This window comes from Nerophis lumbriciformis, linkage group LG16 (genome assembly GCF_033978685.3).
Source record: "Nerophis lumbriciformis linkage group LG16, RoL_Nlum_v2.1, whole genome shotgun sequence".
In the NCBI taxonomy this organism is placed as follows: Eukaryota; Metazoa; Chordata; class Actinopteri; order Syngnathiformes; family Syngnathidae; genus Nerophis; species Nerophis lumbriciformis.
The window spans coordinates 27,671,652-27,689,598 of record NC_084563.2 but is presented as its reverse complement, the minus strand read 5'-3'; the positions used below and the strand labels follow the sequence as shown (position 1 = coordinate 27,689,598).

Below are 17,947 nucleotides of genomic sequence, written 5' to 3'. Positions count from 1 at the left end.
AAATGTGACTGCAGTCTAAACAACAACACCACCTGTTTGCCACTTTGACATCATCTTTGGTCGAGCTATGTCACCCGTGTGCGCAGGAAAAGACCTGGGCAGCTAGCGGAGGTGGACACGTCATCACAACATCCGCTTTTAGCTGCGCTCTCTCAGTCAAGTCGTTTTAGCAGGCCAAAAATACCATGCATCACTCTTCAAGAGTGCACAATTGTATCACTTTATATATATATATATATATATATATATATATATATATATATATATATATATATATATATATATATATATATATATATATATATATATATATATACATACTCGCATTACATATATAAATATATATGTATATCAGACCTGGGCATTCTGCGGCCCGCGGGCCACATCCGGCCCTTTGTGCGTCCCTGTTCGGCCCGCGTGAGGCCAATCATAAATTACAAAATACATTTTAAAAAGTATCTATGTCGAGTGTGCAATACAACGGTGCTGCTTTTGTTTTGAAAAGCGTTATTTGTATTACTTCCGTGTGGACGTATGCTCATGCGCGATTGTGAGTGAATGTGAACAGCGGCAATCACAAATGACAAAATACATTTTAAAAAACATCTATGTCGTGCGTGCAATACAACTGTCCTGCTTTTAATTTGAAAAGTGTTATTTATGGGCGTATATCTGTGTGTAACCTGTGAGTGAAGGTGCACAGCGACAAGTGATGCACGGTTACCCCCGAGACACTAAAAAGAGAAAAGTTGATGACGAATGGCATGTTTTCAACAAGACATGCACTGCCAAGTATTTCTTTACAGAAATGAAAGGTAAAGCCGTGTGCTTAATTTGTGGTACACAGGTTGCTGTGTTTAAAGAATAGCATTTGCATCGCCACTACACGACGAAGCACGAGGAAAAATACCGTAATCTGTCTGATGAAACGCGGACAAGGGAGACTGATGCGTTGATGGTAAAACTGCAAACCCAACAAGGACTTTTTGCCAAATTTCACACCTCCAGAGATGCAGCCGTCAGGGCAAGTTTCGTCATTTCTCACAAAATCGTCAGAAAAAGTAAGGCATTTTCTGACGGAGAGTTTATTAAGGAGTGTTTATTGGGCTCTGTTGCGCTGATATGCCCGGAGAAGAGGGCCGCATTTGAGAACGTGTCACTCTCCCGACGCACTGTAACGAGGCGGGTTGAGACCATCACTGGAAACTTGGAGCTTCAGCTGAAGAACAGAATGGCCGACTTTGACTGTTTTTCGCTGGCTTTGGATGAGAGCTGCGATGTACGTGACACCGCCTAGCTGCTCATCTTCTTACGTGGGATAACTGCAGACTTTCAAATAAAGGAGGAGCTGGCAGCCATGCAGCCAATTAAAGAGACAACCACAGGTAATGACTTGTTCACATAGGTAAATGCGTGTTTGGACATGTTAGGACTGAAATGGGACAAGCTGGCAGGTGTGACAACAGATGGTTGTCCAAATCTGACGGGGAAAAATGTTGGACTTCTAAAGAGGATGCAGGATAAAGTGACAGAAATGTATATTTTTGCATTGTAATATACATCAGGAAGAGTTGTGTAAGACAGTGTTAAAAATAAAACCATCATAAGCAAACTGCTTTTGTATAGAGTTAAGTTAGGTTAAATGAAATTATTATTATTATTATTATTATTTATCTTACGGTTTAACAAAAATTAATTTGAGCAAAATTTAATTGAAATATTGTCGATGTGGCCCTCCAGCAGTGCTCAGGTTGCTCATGCGGCCCCCCGGTAAAAATTAATTGCCCACCCCTGATGTATATGTACGGGCAGCACGGTGGTAGAGGGGTTAGTGCATGTGCCTCACAATACGAAAATATTGAGTAGTCCTGAGTTCAATCCCGGGCTCGGGATCTTTCTGTGTGGAGTTTGCATGTTCTCCCCGTGACTGCGTGGGTTCCCTCCGGGTACTCCGGCTTCCTCCCACCTCCAAAGACATGCACCTGGGGATAGGCCCCTCCCACCTCCAAAGACATGCACCTGGGGATAGGCCCCTCCCACCTCCAAAGACATGCACCTGGGGATAGGCCCCTCCCACCTCCAAAGACATGCACCTGGGGATAGGTTGATTGGCAACACTAAATGGTCCCTAGTGTGTGAATGTGAGTGTGAATGTTGTCTGTCTCTGTGTTGGCCCTGTGGTGAAGTGGTGACATGTCCAGGGTGTACCTCACCAGCTCCCCCCGCGACCCCAAAAAAGACTAGCGGTAGAAAATGGAGGGATGGATGTATCTATATATATATATATATATATATATATATATATATATATATATATATACATATATATACTCGCATTCCATATATAAATACAGGTAAAAGCCAGTAAATTAGAATATTTTGAAAAACTTGATTTATTTCAGTAATTGCATTCAAAAGGTGTAACTTGTACATTATATTTATTCATTGCACACAGACTGATGCATTCAAATGTTTATTTCATTTAATTTTGATGATTTGAAGTGGCAACAAATGAAAATCCAAAATTCCGTGTGTCACAAAATTAGAATATTGTTTAAGGCTAATACAAAAAAGGGATTTTTAGAAATGTTGGCCAACTGAAAAGTATGAAAATGAAAAATATGAGCATGTACAATACTCAATACTTGGTTGGAGCTCCTTTTGCCTCAATTACTGCGTTAATGCGGCGTGGCATGGAGTCGATGAGTTCCTGGCACTGCTCAGGTGTTATGAGAGCCCAGGTTGCTCTGATAGTGGCCTTCAACTCTTCTGCGTTTTTGGGTCTGGCATTCTGCAACTTCCTTTTCACAATACCCCACAGATTTTCTATGGGGCTAAGGTCAGGGGAGTTGGCGGGCCAATTTAGAACAGAAATACCATGGTCCGTAAACCAGGCACGGGTAGATTTTGCGCTGTGTGCAGGCGCCAAGTCCTGTTGGAACTTAAAATCTCCATCTCTATAGAGCAGGTCAGCAGCAGGAAGCATGAAGTGCTCTAAAACTTGCTGGTAGACGGCTGCGTTGACCCTGGATCTCAGGAAACAGAGTGGACCGACACCAGCTGGACTGCTGCTGAGTGGTCCAAAATCATGTTTTCTGACGAAAGCAAATTTTGCATTTCCTTTGGAAATCGAGGTCCCAGAGTCTGGAGGAAGACAGGAGAGGCACAGGATCCACATTGCCTGAAGTCTAGTGTAAAGTTTCCACCATCAGTGATGGTTTGGGGTGCCATGTCATCTGCTGGTGTCGGTCCACTCTGTTTCCTGAGATCCAGGGTCAACGCAGCCGTCTACCAGCAAATTTTAGAGCACTTCATGCTTCCTGCTGCTGACCTGCTCTATGGAGATGGAGATTTCAAGTTCCAACAGGACTTGGCGCCTGCACACAGCGCAAAATCTACCCGTGCCTGGTTTACGGACCATGGTATTTCTGTTCTAAATTGGCCCGCCAACTCCCCTGACCTTAGCCCCATAGAAAATCTGTGGGGTATTGTGAAAAGGAAGATGCAGAATGCCAGACCCAAAAACGCAGAAGAGTTGAAGGCCACTATCAGAGCAACCTGGGCTCTCATAACACCTGAGCAGTGCCAGAAACTCATCGACTCCATGCCACGCCGCATTAACGCAGTAATTGAGGCAAAAGGAGCTCCAACCAAGTATTGAGTATTGTACATGCTCATATTTTTCATTTTCATACTTTTCAGTTGGCCAACATTTCTAAAAATCCCTTTTTTGTATTAGCCTTAAGTAATATTCTAATTTTGTGACACACGGAATTTTGGATTTTCATTTGTTGCCACTTCAAATCATCAAAATTAAATGAAATAAACATTTGAATGCATCAGTCTGTGTGCAATGAATAAATGTAATGTACAAGTTACACCTTTTGAATGCAATTACTGAAATAAATCAAGTTTTTCAAAATATTCTAATTTACTGGCTTTTACCTGTATATATGTATGTATGTGTTTACATATACATATAAATACTTGCATCACACTGTATATATATACAGTATACACTCCTGCACTCCTTAGCATTACTCAATGAATATTTCATGAGCTCCACCCCATATTATTTGATCTTTTAAGGGGATTATTTTCCCCGCTCACTTGTGCCTTTAGTGTGAAATTAGCTGGTGAGATATGAAGATGCGTATCTGGGATGTTTTGTTTGAAACTAGTCCGTCTTTCTCAACACTCTGCTTTGTTATCGCCGCTCCACTTTTCTCTTTTATTGCTGCGCCAAAAGGGCAGCAGAATAAAGCCATCTAACATCTGAGCCATGGAGAGCACTCTCAGGTGCGCTACATTGTTGTCCAGTGAGTCCCAGGTTTGTTGACGAAACAAACACACACACACACGCACGCACGCGCACGCACGCACACACACACACACACACACACACACACACACACACACACACACACACACACACACACACACACACACACACACACACACACACACACACACACTATGTCTAGTGGATGTTTTGCCTGATTGAAGCTGTGCATCAAGGCAATGAGACGGTGGAATATGCTGACAGGAAGGTTCTCAGGAAGCCACAGGTGTGTTAACTCATTTGAAGATGATATATTTGCAGGGCTTATTTAAATACACACAATGGCAGCAAATGTGCTTGGCTGCAGAGAAGAGTCCTCGTGTTTACCTAACGCAAGCATGAGGTCAAGCAGACAGATGGAGACGGTGTCAGGAGACCAGGTGTGTCGTCGCCAAGATCAATAAATGACTGACTGAGCAAGAAGACAAACAATCGTAGTTTGGATTGCTGATTTCAAACTTCTCTGAGCCTTCAAGGACTTGCCTAAATATTGTCATCAACATTCAGACTCATGGATAATTATCCAAATAATTCACCTTTAGAAATGAGAAGATAAACACAGATATTATTGGTGCTTTTATTTTATAATTTTTTTCTGTATTGTGTAGTTATAATTATATTGTCATGTCTGTGTAATCATGTTTTGTGTTAAGTCATGTTTTTGTTTAGTTATAGGACTCTTTAGTTTCTGTCTTTTCACTCCCTTGTCTTGTTTCCATGATTACCCCATTAGTTTCACCTGTTCCACGTTTGGACTCATTGTGCACTCTTGTTTGTCACCATAGCAACCATTAGTTTTCACCTGTCACGTCACGCACCTGTTTCACGTTTTGAGTCACGCACCTGCTTTCACTAATCATGTCCATAGTATTTAAGTTCATTCATTTTCTGTTGTTCGTCCTCAGGGCCGGCCCGTGGCATAGGCCGTATAGGCAAATGCTAAGGGCGCCGTCCATCAGGGGGCGCCACGCCAGTGCCACAAATGTTGGAGAAAAAAAAAAAAAAGAAAGAAAGTTGGTACTATTATTTCTAAATACAAAAAATAATCCCACGTTAATTAAAATGCAAAGTAAAGCCTATTTAATAGAAATATTATTTGTTACAACATTACGCCCCCCCCCCCCCCCCCTCTCCCTTACCGTAACATGACTCTTTTTGGACGTCACCACATCAAAAAATCAACACAAGATGTCAAAACGGCCAAAACTGTCAGGTGCCCAAGGAAGAAAAAAGAGAAAAGAAGAGGAGTAGAAACGAGAAAAGACAGAGGTAGCAGGTAGGTAACGTTAGCCTACATGAAATTATTTGTCTGTTACAGAATGTGATAGTAACCTGGCTTGGTAGCATTAAGCTAATGTTACATGATTCGGCAATTGCTAATCAATAAATAGCTAGTTCTGTTTTAACGTCGGGTTAATATTGTGGAGGGGGCTAAATTGTTATGGAAAATAATAATGTAACATTAGGTAATTACTGTACTCCCACCTTACATTCCTCAGGTATTAGATCTTTTAAGCAGGTGTTTTTTGTTTACATTGTTATTGCCTTCTGGTTAGCTAATGTTTGCCCTGCAGGTAATAATCACTTGTCCACCCCTTTATATATTAGGTATAGTTGTAAGAAAAAAAAAAGAAAAGGTCAAAGATAAAGCTATTCGGTTTCTTGTGAGGGGGGGGGGTGCACCTAAAATCTTGCCTAGGGCGGGGCCTGTTTGTCCTGACGACCTCACACCACATTTATGCTCTGTCCATTTTTTCATGTCCATGTTCACGCTGCTCCTTTTTTGTCCATGCCAAGTAAGTTTTCTTTATTCAAGCCATAGTTTGCAAGTTTTGTTTAATTGTTCATAGTTTATTCTCCACCACTGTGCGCGCTTTTTGTTTGATCCTTTTTTTTTTGTATTTATAGTTAATAAATAAATCATGTACCTTAATTCCCGTCTCGCCCGTGCCAACTTTCCGTTGCATCCTGGAAAAGCACACACCCCGGACCAAGTCCTGACATATATGCTTTTACTTGTAATTGTATTGAATTGTGGACCCCAGGAAGACTAGTGGGTTGTTGAGGCAACCAGCTAATGGGGATCCTTAATAAAAATCAATCAAATCAACATCTTTGATGAACTGTTGATCGATGCGTGGTAACTCATTAGATAATAATGACTTATGTGACATTGCATAAAACTCAACTCAATCAATCAATCAATGTTTATTTATATAGCCCTAAATCACAAGTGTCTCAAAGGGCTGCACAAGCCACAACAAAATCTTCGGTTCAGATCCCACATCAGGGCAAGGAAAAACTCAACCCAGTGGGATGATAATGATAAACCTTGGAGAGGACCGCAGATGTGGGTGTGTTGAACAACTTCAGACGTATAATTGGTCCTACCTGTCCCTCATGTTTTCTAATATTCTCAAAACGTTTTCTTCTTCATATTTACATTCCCCCACCCCCGAAAAGATCAAGACATTACTGCTTAATTTTTTTTTTCTAATCTATTTGCTTAAAGCCAGGAGGAAGAAGGTAATTTGAACCGGAAATGAACCTGTGCTCAGTTGCCATAGTTACACATGTTCCAGTCCAAACTGGGATGGTTTCTTCTTAGCAAAGTTGACTTCTGTCTTGTGTTTTCTTCATTTCTCAGTTATAGTTTGATGGACCTGATCAGAGATGTGTGCAACAAAGACGATTCTTACTCGCACTTGCATTCATTTGATTTTTGGATGTGAAAAAAGAGGAGAACCTGAGATGTAAATGATTGATTAAGCCTACACTGTAGTCCATATAGAGCGCTACTTTTCCTTCTTTCATCTCAGACCAAGATGACAAGCAACCTTCTTCTTCATTCATTTTGCTGTCTTTCATGTTCATTAGGTGAACTTCTCCTTTCCTTCTGTGTCTGCAAGGAAAGAAAGAGGCTTGTCATCCAAGCTGTCCATCACTATTCCCTCTAGATTATCCCAAGGCGACATTGCATTATTTGAGTTCTTCCCACCCTAATCTGTATTTTTTTTGTCTCTCTGATCCCTTTTCTTCCTCCCGCGCACACGACACGTTTCAAAGCCGGTGTAAATTGAAAGGGTGGTAATGTTGAGCGTAGGTAAAAGGCTGTGAGAAGAGCTAGGAGGAAAGTGATCCCTGGAGGCCACAAGGAGTCATTTAAGTCTCTCTGATGTACGCTTGCTTGGCGGCGCTGGCTACACGCAGGTGATTTGTGTGTTGGAGATCACAGCGGGTGTGATGCTGGCTCTGAGTGACTGAATCATCACTGCTGGCCCAACAATGATGATTGAATTTCAAAGTCACCTGCCATGTTTTTTTTGCACCACTTGACTATTCCTTATCGCTGTCAAGCACATTTCACCAAGGTTGTTACTTTTGAGTCCACACTCTCCACTTGGCTGCAGCAATCCTTTTCTGCTGCCCCCTACGAAAGGGCACTGTACCGTGGTGGCCATCTTGGTATGAAACAAGAGGGAATGGTTAAAGAACCCAAAGGACATCAAATACAATAAAAGAGCACAGAGCTGCCACTTCAGGGGCGCCATTTTTACTAGAGCTGTCCAATAATGGCTTTTTTGCCGATATCCGATATTCCGATATTGTCCAACTCTCAATTACCGATTCCGATATCAACCAATATTGATATATACAGTGGTGGAATGAACACATTATTATGCCTAATTTTGTTGTGATGCCCCGCTGGATGCATTAAACAACGTAACAAGGTTTTCCAAAACAAATCAACTCAAGTTATGGAATAAAATGCCAACATGGCACTGCCATATTTATTATTGAAGTCACACAATGCATTTTTTTTTTTTTTAACATGCCTCAAAACAGCAGCTTGGAATTTGGGACATGCTCTCCCTGAGAGAGCATGAGGAGGTTAAGGTGGGCGGGTTGGGAGGGGCGGGGTTGAGGTGGGGGGGGGGGGGGGGGGGGTAGCGGTGGGTGTATATTGTAGCGTCCCGGAAGAGTTAGTGCTGCAAGGGGTTCTGGGTATTTGTTCTGTTGTCATTCTTGTTTGGTGTGGGTTCACAGTACAGCGCATATTTATAACAGTATTAAAGTTGTTTATACGGCCACCCTCAGTGTGACCTGTATGGCTGTTGACTAAGTATGTGTGGCATTCACTTGTGTGTGTGTGAAAAGCCGTAGATATTGTGTGACTGGGCCGGCACGCAAAGGCAGTGCCTTTAAGGTTTATTGGCACTCTGTACTTCTCCCTACGTCCATGTACACAGCGGCCTTTTAAAAAGTCATACATTTTACTTTTTCAAACCGATACCGATAATTTCTAAATATTACATTTTAAAGCATTTATCGGCCGATAATATCGGCAGCCCGATATTATTGGACATCTCAAATTTTTACATACAGCTCCAAAAATAAAACTGGGAAAAAAGCAGCAATAAATAATACATAGTACGCTCATAGACAAACAACAAGACAAAAACACCCTTTCACCCCCACATACACCGTGGTGGTGTCTGCAGGGCTCCATGCCATGGTCTGCTGGGAGCGTGGGGGTTTAGGAGACAGGAATAGACCCAATTAAGCAGCCAAGAGAGTCGACCCTTTCCTAGGCTGCCCACTCGCTCTCGACCAATGTATGGTCGATGTGAAAGAGTGAGAGTCCGTCCAAGGAGACCAAAGTGTCCGGGACATGCAAATCCTGCAAAGGCTCCATGAAGCTCGTCCATCGCGACTCTGCATCTCCTCCGGTCTCCTTATGCTGAGGCAGCAACTGCTGTCAGGCAGATCCAAAATTCCCCAAGAAGCAGCACAGAAGTCATAAAAGTGCCACCCCTTGTGGCAAAGTCCCAAACATCTCATTCTTCGGACCTCCTTAGATTGTGCAGGTGGAGCAAATCCTTCATGTTTGGAGGACTACTGGACATCCTCTGCCGTGAACCTTTGTTGACATACAAGGGACGTGTTCTTCCCCAGAATGTGACAAGAGTCAACATAAAGGACCACTGTGAAGGATGTTCCCAGCTGCAACAAAACACATGAAGCAGTTTAGGGGCAGGCCAAAGGTTGGTAAACATCAGGCATGGCCAAGCAGTTGTAATCCAAACCAGATTACCCAAAACGTTTGCAAGGCAACCATGATTGTTTGAGAATATGATCCTGCCTTGCAGCACACTTGCACGGAAGCACAATCACCTAATCCCACCCAATATGTCTTCCCTAATCACCAAAAATTATTCCTGGGCGCGGCCAGTGCTGCCGCTCACTGCTCCCCTCACTTCCCAGGGGGCGATCAAGGTTGATGGGTCAAATGCAGAGAATAATTTGGCCACACGTAGTGTGTGTGTGTGACAACCATTGGTACTTGAAGTACTTGATGATTCATCCCATATTCTTTGTGCCCTGCAGGGAACCCTTCGCCGGGTGACCTTCTCCGTGGTCAGCCAGGCCCAGGATCCTGGCTGCTACGACAGCGGCCTGGAGGACTCGGAGACCCCCAGCAGCAAGAGTTCATCGGGGCCACGCATGGGAGCCCTGCCGCTGCCGGAGGAAGGTTACGAGCGCACCACACCCGAGGGCAGTGTGGGGGAGGAGGAGCATGTGGAGAACGGTCAGTAGACACACACACACACAAACACGCACGCGCGCACACACACACGAACACACACACACACACACACACACACACACACACACACACACACATACACAAACACGCGCACACACACAGACACATACGCGCATACACACACACACACACACACGCACACACACACACACACACACACACACACACACACACACACACAGTCTAACATGCTAGCATGTTGTCAACTAACCAAAATGTATTATAATAACTACACCATACAGTACACAACATAGTATTATTATAACTACATCACACAGTACACATAGTTATTATAATAACTACATCACACAGTACACAACATAGTTATTATAATAACTACACCATACAGTACACAACATAGTTATTATAATAACTACATCACACAGTACACAACATAGTTATTATAATAACTACATCACACAGTACACAACATAGTTAATATAATAACTACACCATACAGTACACAACATAGTTATTATAATAACTAAATCACACAGTACACAACATAGTTATTATAATAACTACATCACACAGTACACAACATAGTTATTATAATAACTACATCACACAGTACACAACATAGTTAATATAATAACTACACCATACAGTACACAACATAGTTATTATAATAACTACACCATACAGTACACAACATAGGTATTATAATAACTAAATCACACAGTACACAACATAGTTATTATAATAACTACACCATACAGTACACAACATAGTTATTATAATAACTATACCATAAATCAAACTCCTTTTCATTGAGGGCCACATTGCAGTTATATCTGCCCTCAGTGGGCCGCTTGTAACACCAAGTATTTGTAAATAAGTATACATAAATATTAATGTTTTATCGCTTCATATTTTTATTTTTATTACATAATACTTGATGCTTTTAAATCATCAGTCGAGCAGATATTCAAGTATGTATTTGTATTTCAACAAAAAGGATTTTGAAAGAGATAGGTTAGCGCTCTTAATGCTGACTGAGTAGTTGGCACTTGATTATTGCAACATTGGTTGGGTATATAATTGTCAAGGTCGAAAGGCCCGTTCCATTTTCTCATGCATCCCAATCATTACAAAACTTTAAAAATGTTGGTTTAGGTCAATGAAATGATAGAATTCCAGCACATGAGACAGTCGTGCATTTTATTCATGCAGCTGGTTTCAAAGGTGAAAATGATGAACGACAAAAGGACATTGGATACAAACACAGTTGCCTTTACGTAGTTAAAAAGGTCAGTTCTGAGTTTTTTTTAGAAAGGACTTCCAAAGTTTAGGGAAAAATTTGTTGATTCTAAGTCCTGTTGAATTTTTCATTTTGCATTGCAAACGTCAATTTCTATGTGGTGTTCCTGAACTCTCTATTGAGTGCCTGGACCGCAAAGAACCTAGTCCTGTCCAAGAACTGTCCTGTACGCCTGCATTTCTTTTCAACCGAAACTCAGTCTTTTGTGGTTCTCTGCTGCTTAAAGCTATATACACATACATGATTTTTTATTTTACATTCTTTTTTCTTTTGACAACCAAATTGGTTTCCCTTGAAATCAGGACTTCAGCTATTTAAAAAAAGCTGTTTTCTATGTATCCCTTGCACAGCTGAAAGAACTGTGGTGATGCATGAAGGCCACTATAACCTTGCATGAAGGCCACTATAGCCTTGCATGGCTTTAAACGGGCAATAACGCTGACCTTGGTCTTTGGGTGTGAGGAGGCTTCACTGACCTCTTCAATCAGCATTCTTGGGATCGTAAAAGAATCCGATACGTAACTTCCTCTAGTCCGTGTACGTCATCCTAACTTTCAATAAAAGTGTTTTCTGAGGTGTCTCAGGGACAGCCGAGCACAGCTGGATCTGGATCAGCAGATCTTCTGCTGGCTCTGCCTTTTCTCGTGTCTTTCTTCACTGATTGTTCAGTCATGTCCTGTGTTCAAACCTCTGAAATGTAATCACCTAAAATATTGTTTCATCGTGTTTTCAGATGCCAGACAGCTGCCAGATGTGGCTTTGACCGGAAAGTGTACGCGGGAGTGTGATGAGTTCGGCCACTCAGACACGTGTTGGATGCCCATGCGCTCGTCCCCACGCCAACGCCACGGCAGCGACCCCCCGCGACTTTCCACCTTTGCCCCCGGTGACGACAACAACAATCTGCGAAGGAACGATCACGAGAGCGACAGCGAGAGCGCAGGGAGTGCCGGGAGCTCGGATCCAGGGATTGTCGTCCCCGGAGAAGGTCAGAGGTTACCCCTAGTCAACGGTGACCCTCTGGGTACCTTAGGAAGAGCCAATAAGAACATGGGCGACCACAATCGGAACCTTCTCAACCGGAAGATGACCTCGGCGTCGTACGACACCTTCAGCAGCGCAGGCTTTGGGAGGCGCCAACAGGAGGAGGGAGGAGGAGAAGAAGGCCAAAACCCAGCGGAGGTCATACCTCTCACCCGAACTGGAGGGGACTTCAAGACCACGTCCTGCCTCACATTGTCACGCCGTGAAGTCTACCTGTGACCTCCTCCGGCACGCAGCAATCGGCCTTTAGTCAGACTTGTCAACATGATGCTTGACTAGAAGTTGTATATGCATTGAGAACTTGTGGATTCTAATATTTATACTTCAGCCAGTGATGCATCAACTCTTTTGAGAGCTCCTGCCAGGAGTACTTTCCTTTAAAAAGACTACAAAACAAGAAGAAAAAGAAGTGAACGTTGCCTGCAGGCACTGATTCTATCATGTCCATGTGGAGGAGGACGACATCATCTCTCCTTCATTGTTTTTCTACCTGAATCTGATGCATGCCTGACCTTCTGCCTCTGAGAGAAAGACTTGAAATTTTCATCACAACGCAAACTTTCAAGAGTCAAGCGGCAAACGTTCAAAGTTTAGCGATAAGCAGAAAAAAATACAACTTAGCTATCCGGTTTGAATTTATTGAAGCAGAATTAGCGTCACACTATACCAACAAAAAATAATATACATTTTTAATAATAAACACACCACTTTACAAAAATAAAGTGGCAACAACACAGAATTCAAACCTGACATTTGCAAGCAACAGACTGAATCTTGCGTATTTTCATTTTAAAGCAAATGCTGACAAAAACCAATTCCCATCCAAATTGTGATTCTAATTTATTACGAATCTAAATTGGTTTGTTATTTTTAAGAGTAAATTTTTAAACTGAGAATTTTGTTTATTTTACTCGCTGCGCGTATACGTCATATGTCAGCACCCAAGAGGACCTTTTGTAACCTTTTTTGAAAAAGTTTTGTTATAACTTGCATCATTATTACAATTCCAATATAAAGATTAGACCAATAATATCATCTGAGAATCAGTTTGAATCCAGAATCAATTCTGTATTCCAAGAATAGGAATTCAATTTAATAGGGAGTTGTTGTAAGATCAACAACCCGAGCAAAGGCTGTATTTGTCATATTCAGACTTTTTTATGTTGATTTGATTTCCTGAAGTTGCAACTTTTCACTTTTACGACATCTTTATTTTATGCTGATTTTCTGTAGTTATTTGGTTTATGTTATGTTTTTGTAAATAAATAAATACAAATTATGGTAACATAACTTTAAACTCCCCCATCTTTTTCATGTAAAACGACAACTTTTTGAAATTATTTTGTTACACCTTTATTTTTGGTTTAGACATTTTTATCAAAATATTACAACTTTATTCAAGTAAAACAAAGTCTCGTAACACTATGATTTTATTCAAATAAAATTGCAAGAGATACTCAGATTTTGTTCTCGAAAACATCGTAAGCCGGCTAGTTGTGAAGCGTTTGTGATTCCAAAGATGTGGAGGACCTCAGGCAGGCTGCAGGTAAGATGAGTCTTTACTTCAATACACAAGGCAACATACCAAACTGGGTGCTAGGTTAGCATGGCATTAAGATAGCTGAGTGAAAAACATACGTAGCGTGAAACAAACAACAAACAAATCGTCGTCTGTAGCGAACAATGGAGCAGAAACTAAGACTGGAAAACACCAGAATATAAAAGGGAGTGATTGGGGAAGAACCAAGTGAGGACACTAATCAATTAGAGAAAGCAGGTGCAGCTAATCAGTCACCTAGCAATAGGAAAATGTAACCAAGGAAGCAAAGGAGCATCGAAAAACATATCAGGCCACTAAACTAAGGAGAATAATACACAGACTCTAACCTGGTGGGACAAATCATAACAATACGTTTTAAAACTGTTCTCATAGGACATTAGTGTCTTTTACAACTTTTTCCTAAAAATAAACATCGAACTATATTCTTGTAATTTTTCTTACTGGTAATTTAATTTCTTTCTTTTCGTAAGTTAAAACATTTTCCCTGTATTATTACAACTTTATTATAAAATGATGACTTTCTTCTTATAGCGCCATATTATATTTCCCATTTAGTGTGGCTCTAATACTTCTTCGTACAATGTAGACCAGTTAGATAAGACAAGGTTGAGTAAAAATACAAGTAGTCTGTTAGTTATATGCGGCTTACATTAGTGTCAATTGTTTCTTGAGGAACACCAACTGTACTTTTACTTCCAGTATAGTACCAATGAACAAGTGTACAGTACAAAGCAATTATTATAGATCATCTTAATGATCCCTAAAGCAGGTACTCTTTTTTTCTATACTGCAACTATGTGAATTTTGATAATAATCTCATGTAACCACTCAGAGCACGAGCGCATAAATAGCATCACAGTGGGTCTGACCTCATGCCTTCACACACAGCCTGTATGTCCTGGATATTAAGTATGCCTACATTGGAAAACAAAGCAGCGTTCTCCACTCACCTACAAGACTGTGACCCTGCGTGTGCATGAACACGCCAACAGGCACACGCACCTACACACAAACTGGCGTGGAGGCATGAATCCTCGAATCCATACATTGACTTCACCACAAAGACAATGGGCATTGGCTTTCCTGCAGCACACTTATGCATACAAACATTGAATAACATGCAGCTCCATTAAAAGAACTTCCATCACAACGTGTAAGATTCAACAGTGCGCAGATAAAACATGCATCCATCCATCCATTTTCTACCGCTTGTCCCTCTATCCCAGCTGCACTTGAGTGAAAGGAGGGGTACACCCTGGACAAGTATCCACCTCATGGAAGGGGCCAACACAGATAGACAACATTCACACACTAGGGACCATTTAGTGTTGCCAATCAATCTATCAGGTGTATGTATTTGGGGGTGGGAGGGGCCTATCCCCAGGTGCATGTCTTTGGAGGTGGGACGAAGCCGGAGTACGCGGAGGGAACCCACGCGGTCACGGGGAGAACATGCAAACTCCACAGAGCCCAGGGATCAAACCCAGGACCTTCTTATTGTGAGGCACACGCACACACCACAATCCTACTGTGCTGTCCAGATAAAACATAGTCAGCGTAATGTAAGTAGGACTCATAGTCTGGAGTAATTATGCTAACCCTTTTCTTCCTTTTCTGGGAATAAAAAGGCTTTTTGGGAATATTTGCTTACGTCTGTACTGTAACTAACGGTGTGCTTAAAGACCAATAGAGATGAAGATGGCAGGAAGAGAGGAAACACTTTTAAATTCAGATTGCACAAAGCGCAACCCCATGCTTCTGTGCATGAACTCTTTCGCCCTTTCCCACTTTTGTAGAGCGGCGGCTGCAGACGGAGACCTGCACATCTTAATTCCCATCATGAGATAATCGGGTTAGCACGTCCCTCTGGTCTTAATGAGTCCCTTTTATGGCTCCTCTCCTCCCTTCATCTTACACAATCTTATTATCAACGTCTCAATATGTGAATGTAACCGCAATTTGTCAGGAAGTGTGTCTCCTCATTGTTCTGGTGCTTTCCGAGCAGATAATGAGGGGAGGGAATAGGTTTAAGATTCTTATGGAGTATGAGTGGGACAGCAAGCATTTGATGCCTATCCATGTATATATACTGTATGTACCTTCTACAAGCGTGTGTCTCCCTGGAGCTGTCTTCATTCCCTGACAGACTTTATCCACTGCTGGAATGGATGCTCCAAAAAGGAACGTTTTGCCAAGAGACCCTTTATCTCTGCTGTTTTAAGGCAGTTTCATGATTGCACCTTTCAAGGGAACTCGCTGTAAATGAATCAGTGTGAGAGTGTAACCTTTGATATAATATACTGCACGTTTAAACATGTTTCACTACTGCAAAAACAAGAGGGGTGGCAGTCCTAAAGAGGACATTTTAGCAGACTGGACAGTGGACATTGGACTGTCCTCCCCTCTCTTAAGCCCCTGTAGATAGCCATGTACAGACACTTGACTGGATACCGTAAAGGACAACGGCATGCTGAAGCTCTTCAAATCTGCACTTCTCATGAAAGAAAAAAAATGTCTTAGGGAGATTTTGTTTTCTTCCTTAGTTGTTTACTTTTCTTTCGAGATTTACTCTGTTTTTCGCTCTCCTCTTAACGACTTAATGAACTAATTGCATTTGCTATGACAAGAAAGAAGAGACCTGTCAGCACATGGTTTGGTTATGAAGAAGAATCCTGTAAAAGTTTCAATTTGACATTAAAAACGTCAAATACTTCCACGTTTGATTTGTCATGACTCTTGTCACGATTATAGATTATAGCTGTACGATTAGGGTATAAGTAATAATCACAGTTTCACAAAAATGTACGAAACCCCATAGACATTATTTAGTTGTTTGTTACTGTCAGAAATAATATAACTGTTCAGATTTAGGGTTAGGGTTAAATGCACTGTCCGTGTATGATAAGCCAGGATGGCGCCCAAACCGCACGCAAGGCCCCCTGGGGACCCCGATCAGAAACAACAGTTGCACAACGACAGGAGCATTGATCTGCATGGCCGTGTCAGGTCGGATGGACCTTGAACACGGCTGTCGTGGAATGACGAGTTGTGCTGATCTCCCTAGATGACCTTTCTAGAGGGCTCGTCAGCGTTGGATGTCAACGAAGTGGTCAGAAGGTCAGCGTAGTCTCCTCTTCAGGGCAGAAAAGAGGGCCCTCAAGGCCACCAATAAGTCCTCCCACCTGGTGCAGATCCTATGAAACATTAAAAGTTGTGATTTCACCAACCCCGCAAAAGTGTGCTTGGGGTGGAAGCTGCTTTTGTAAATGAGCGCATGGGTGTCGGTCTCCTTAAAGAACACCCTGATGTCCAAATTATGCGTGTTGGCAAAGTCTGGACCCTTAAATCTAGCGGTGTCCAAAAAGTCGACCGATGTCATGCTAGTGGTTGACTTAATGGTGATGTTTTTGTTGTGGGAGTTCAGCGCGTTCAAAAACACGCTGAACTCCTCACTAGAAAGAGTCGAGGCGCCCCAGATGACCTCCAGGTACCGAAAATAGTGGAGAGGAGGTTTTGGACAAGTGGCCAAGGCAGAGGTCTTCCACTCTGCCACGAAAATGTTGGCATAGGCAGGTGCAAATTTCTTGGCCATAGCAGTGCCCTTAATTTGGAGGTATAAAATGACCATCACATTCAAAGTCATTTCTCCTCAAATTAATTTCAAGGAGCTGCAAGAGCTCCTTTTCGGGCCTGATGACATCCTGGTACCTGTAAAAGACATTTTTGACAGCTTGAATACCCTCATCGATGTCAATATTTGTATAAAGGCCGTCAATGTTAATAGCGAACAAGATGACATCCGGGGGAATCTGCAAATTCTTGATTTTATCGATGAAATCGGAAGTATCCCTGAGGTAGCTGTCGTGTCGAACGGAGCGTGGCGTTAAACAGTAATCAAGGAACTCTGCCGCTCTATACGTCTCGATGCTGCAGTCAGACACAATGGGCCGGCCCGGAGGGATCTCGTGGGGCTTGCTCCACTTGTGTGGCTCCTTATGGATTTTTAGGAGCATATAGAATCTGCGGGGGCGAGGATCCAGCTCACATAAAAGGTACTTTTTATGTTTGTCATTGATACATTTTTTAAGTAAAAGATTGTGGACAATCTTTTCTACCATGTGGATGGCTTGG

The 17,947-nt window shown here is 42.1% G+C and overlaps 1 protein-coding gene across 1 annotated transcript in view; it reads left to right on the top strand.

Moving 5' to 3' along the window:
- Nucleotides 1-16,528, top strand: part of pcdh7a (protocadherin 7a) — an 86,380-nt gene extending 69,852 nt beyond the window's left edge. Inside the window, exons 5-6 of the mRNA XM_061976898.1 lie at nt 9,731-9,932; nt 11,945-16,528. Coding sequence (XP_061832882.1) covers nt 9,731-9,932; nt 11,945-12,474 — 732 coding nt within the window. The 3' untranslated portion in view covers nt 12,475-16,528. The remainder of the gene's footprint in view (nt 1-9,730; nt 9,933-11,944) is intronic.
- The last annotated feature ends 1,419 nt before the right edge of the window (nt 16,529-17,947 follow it).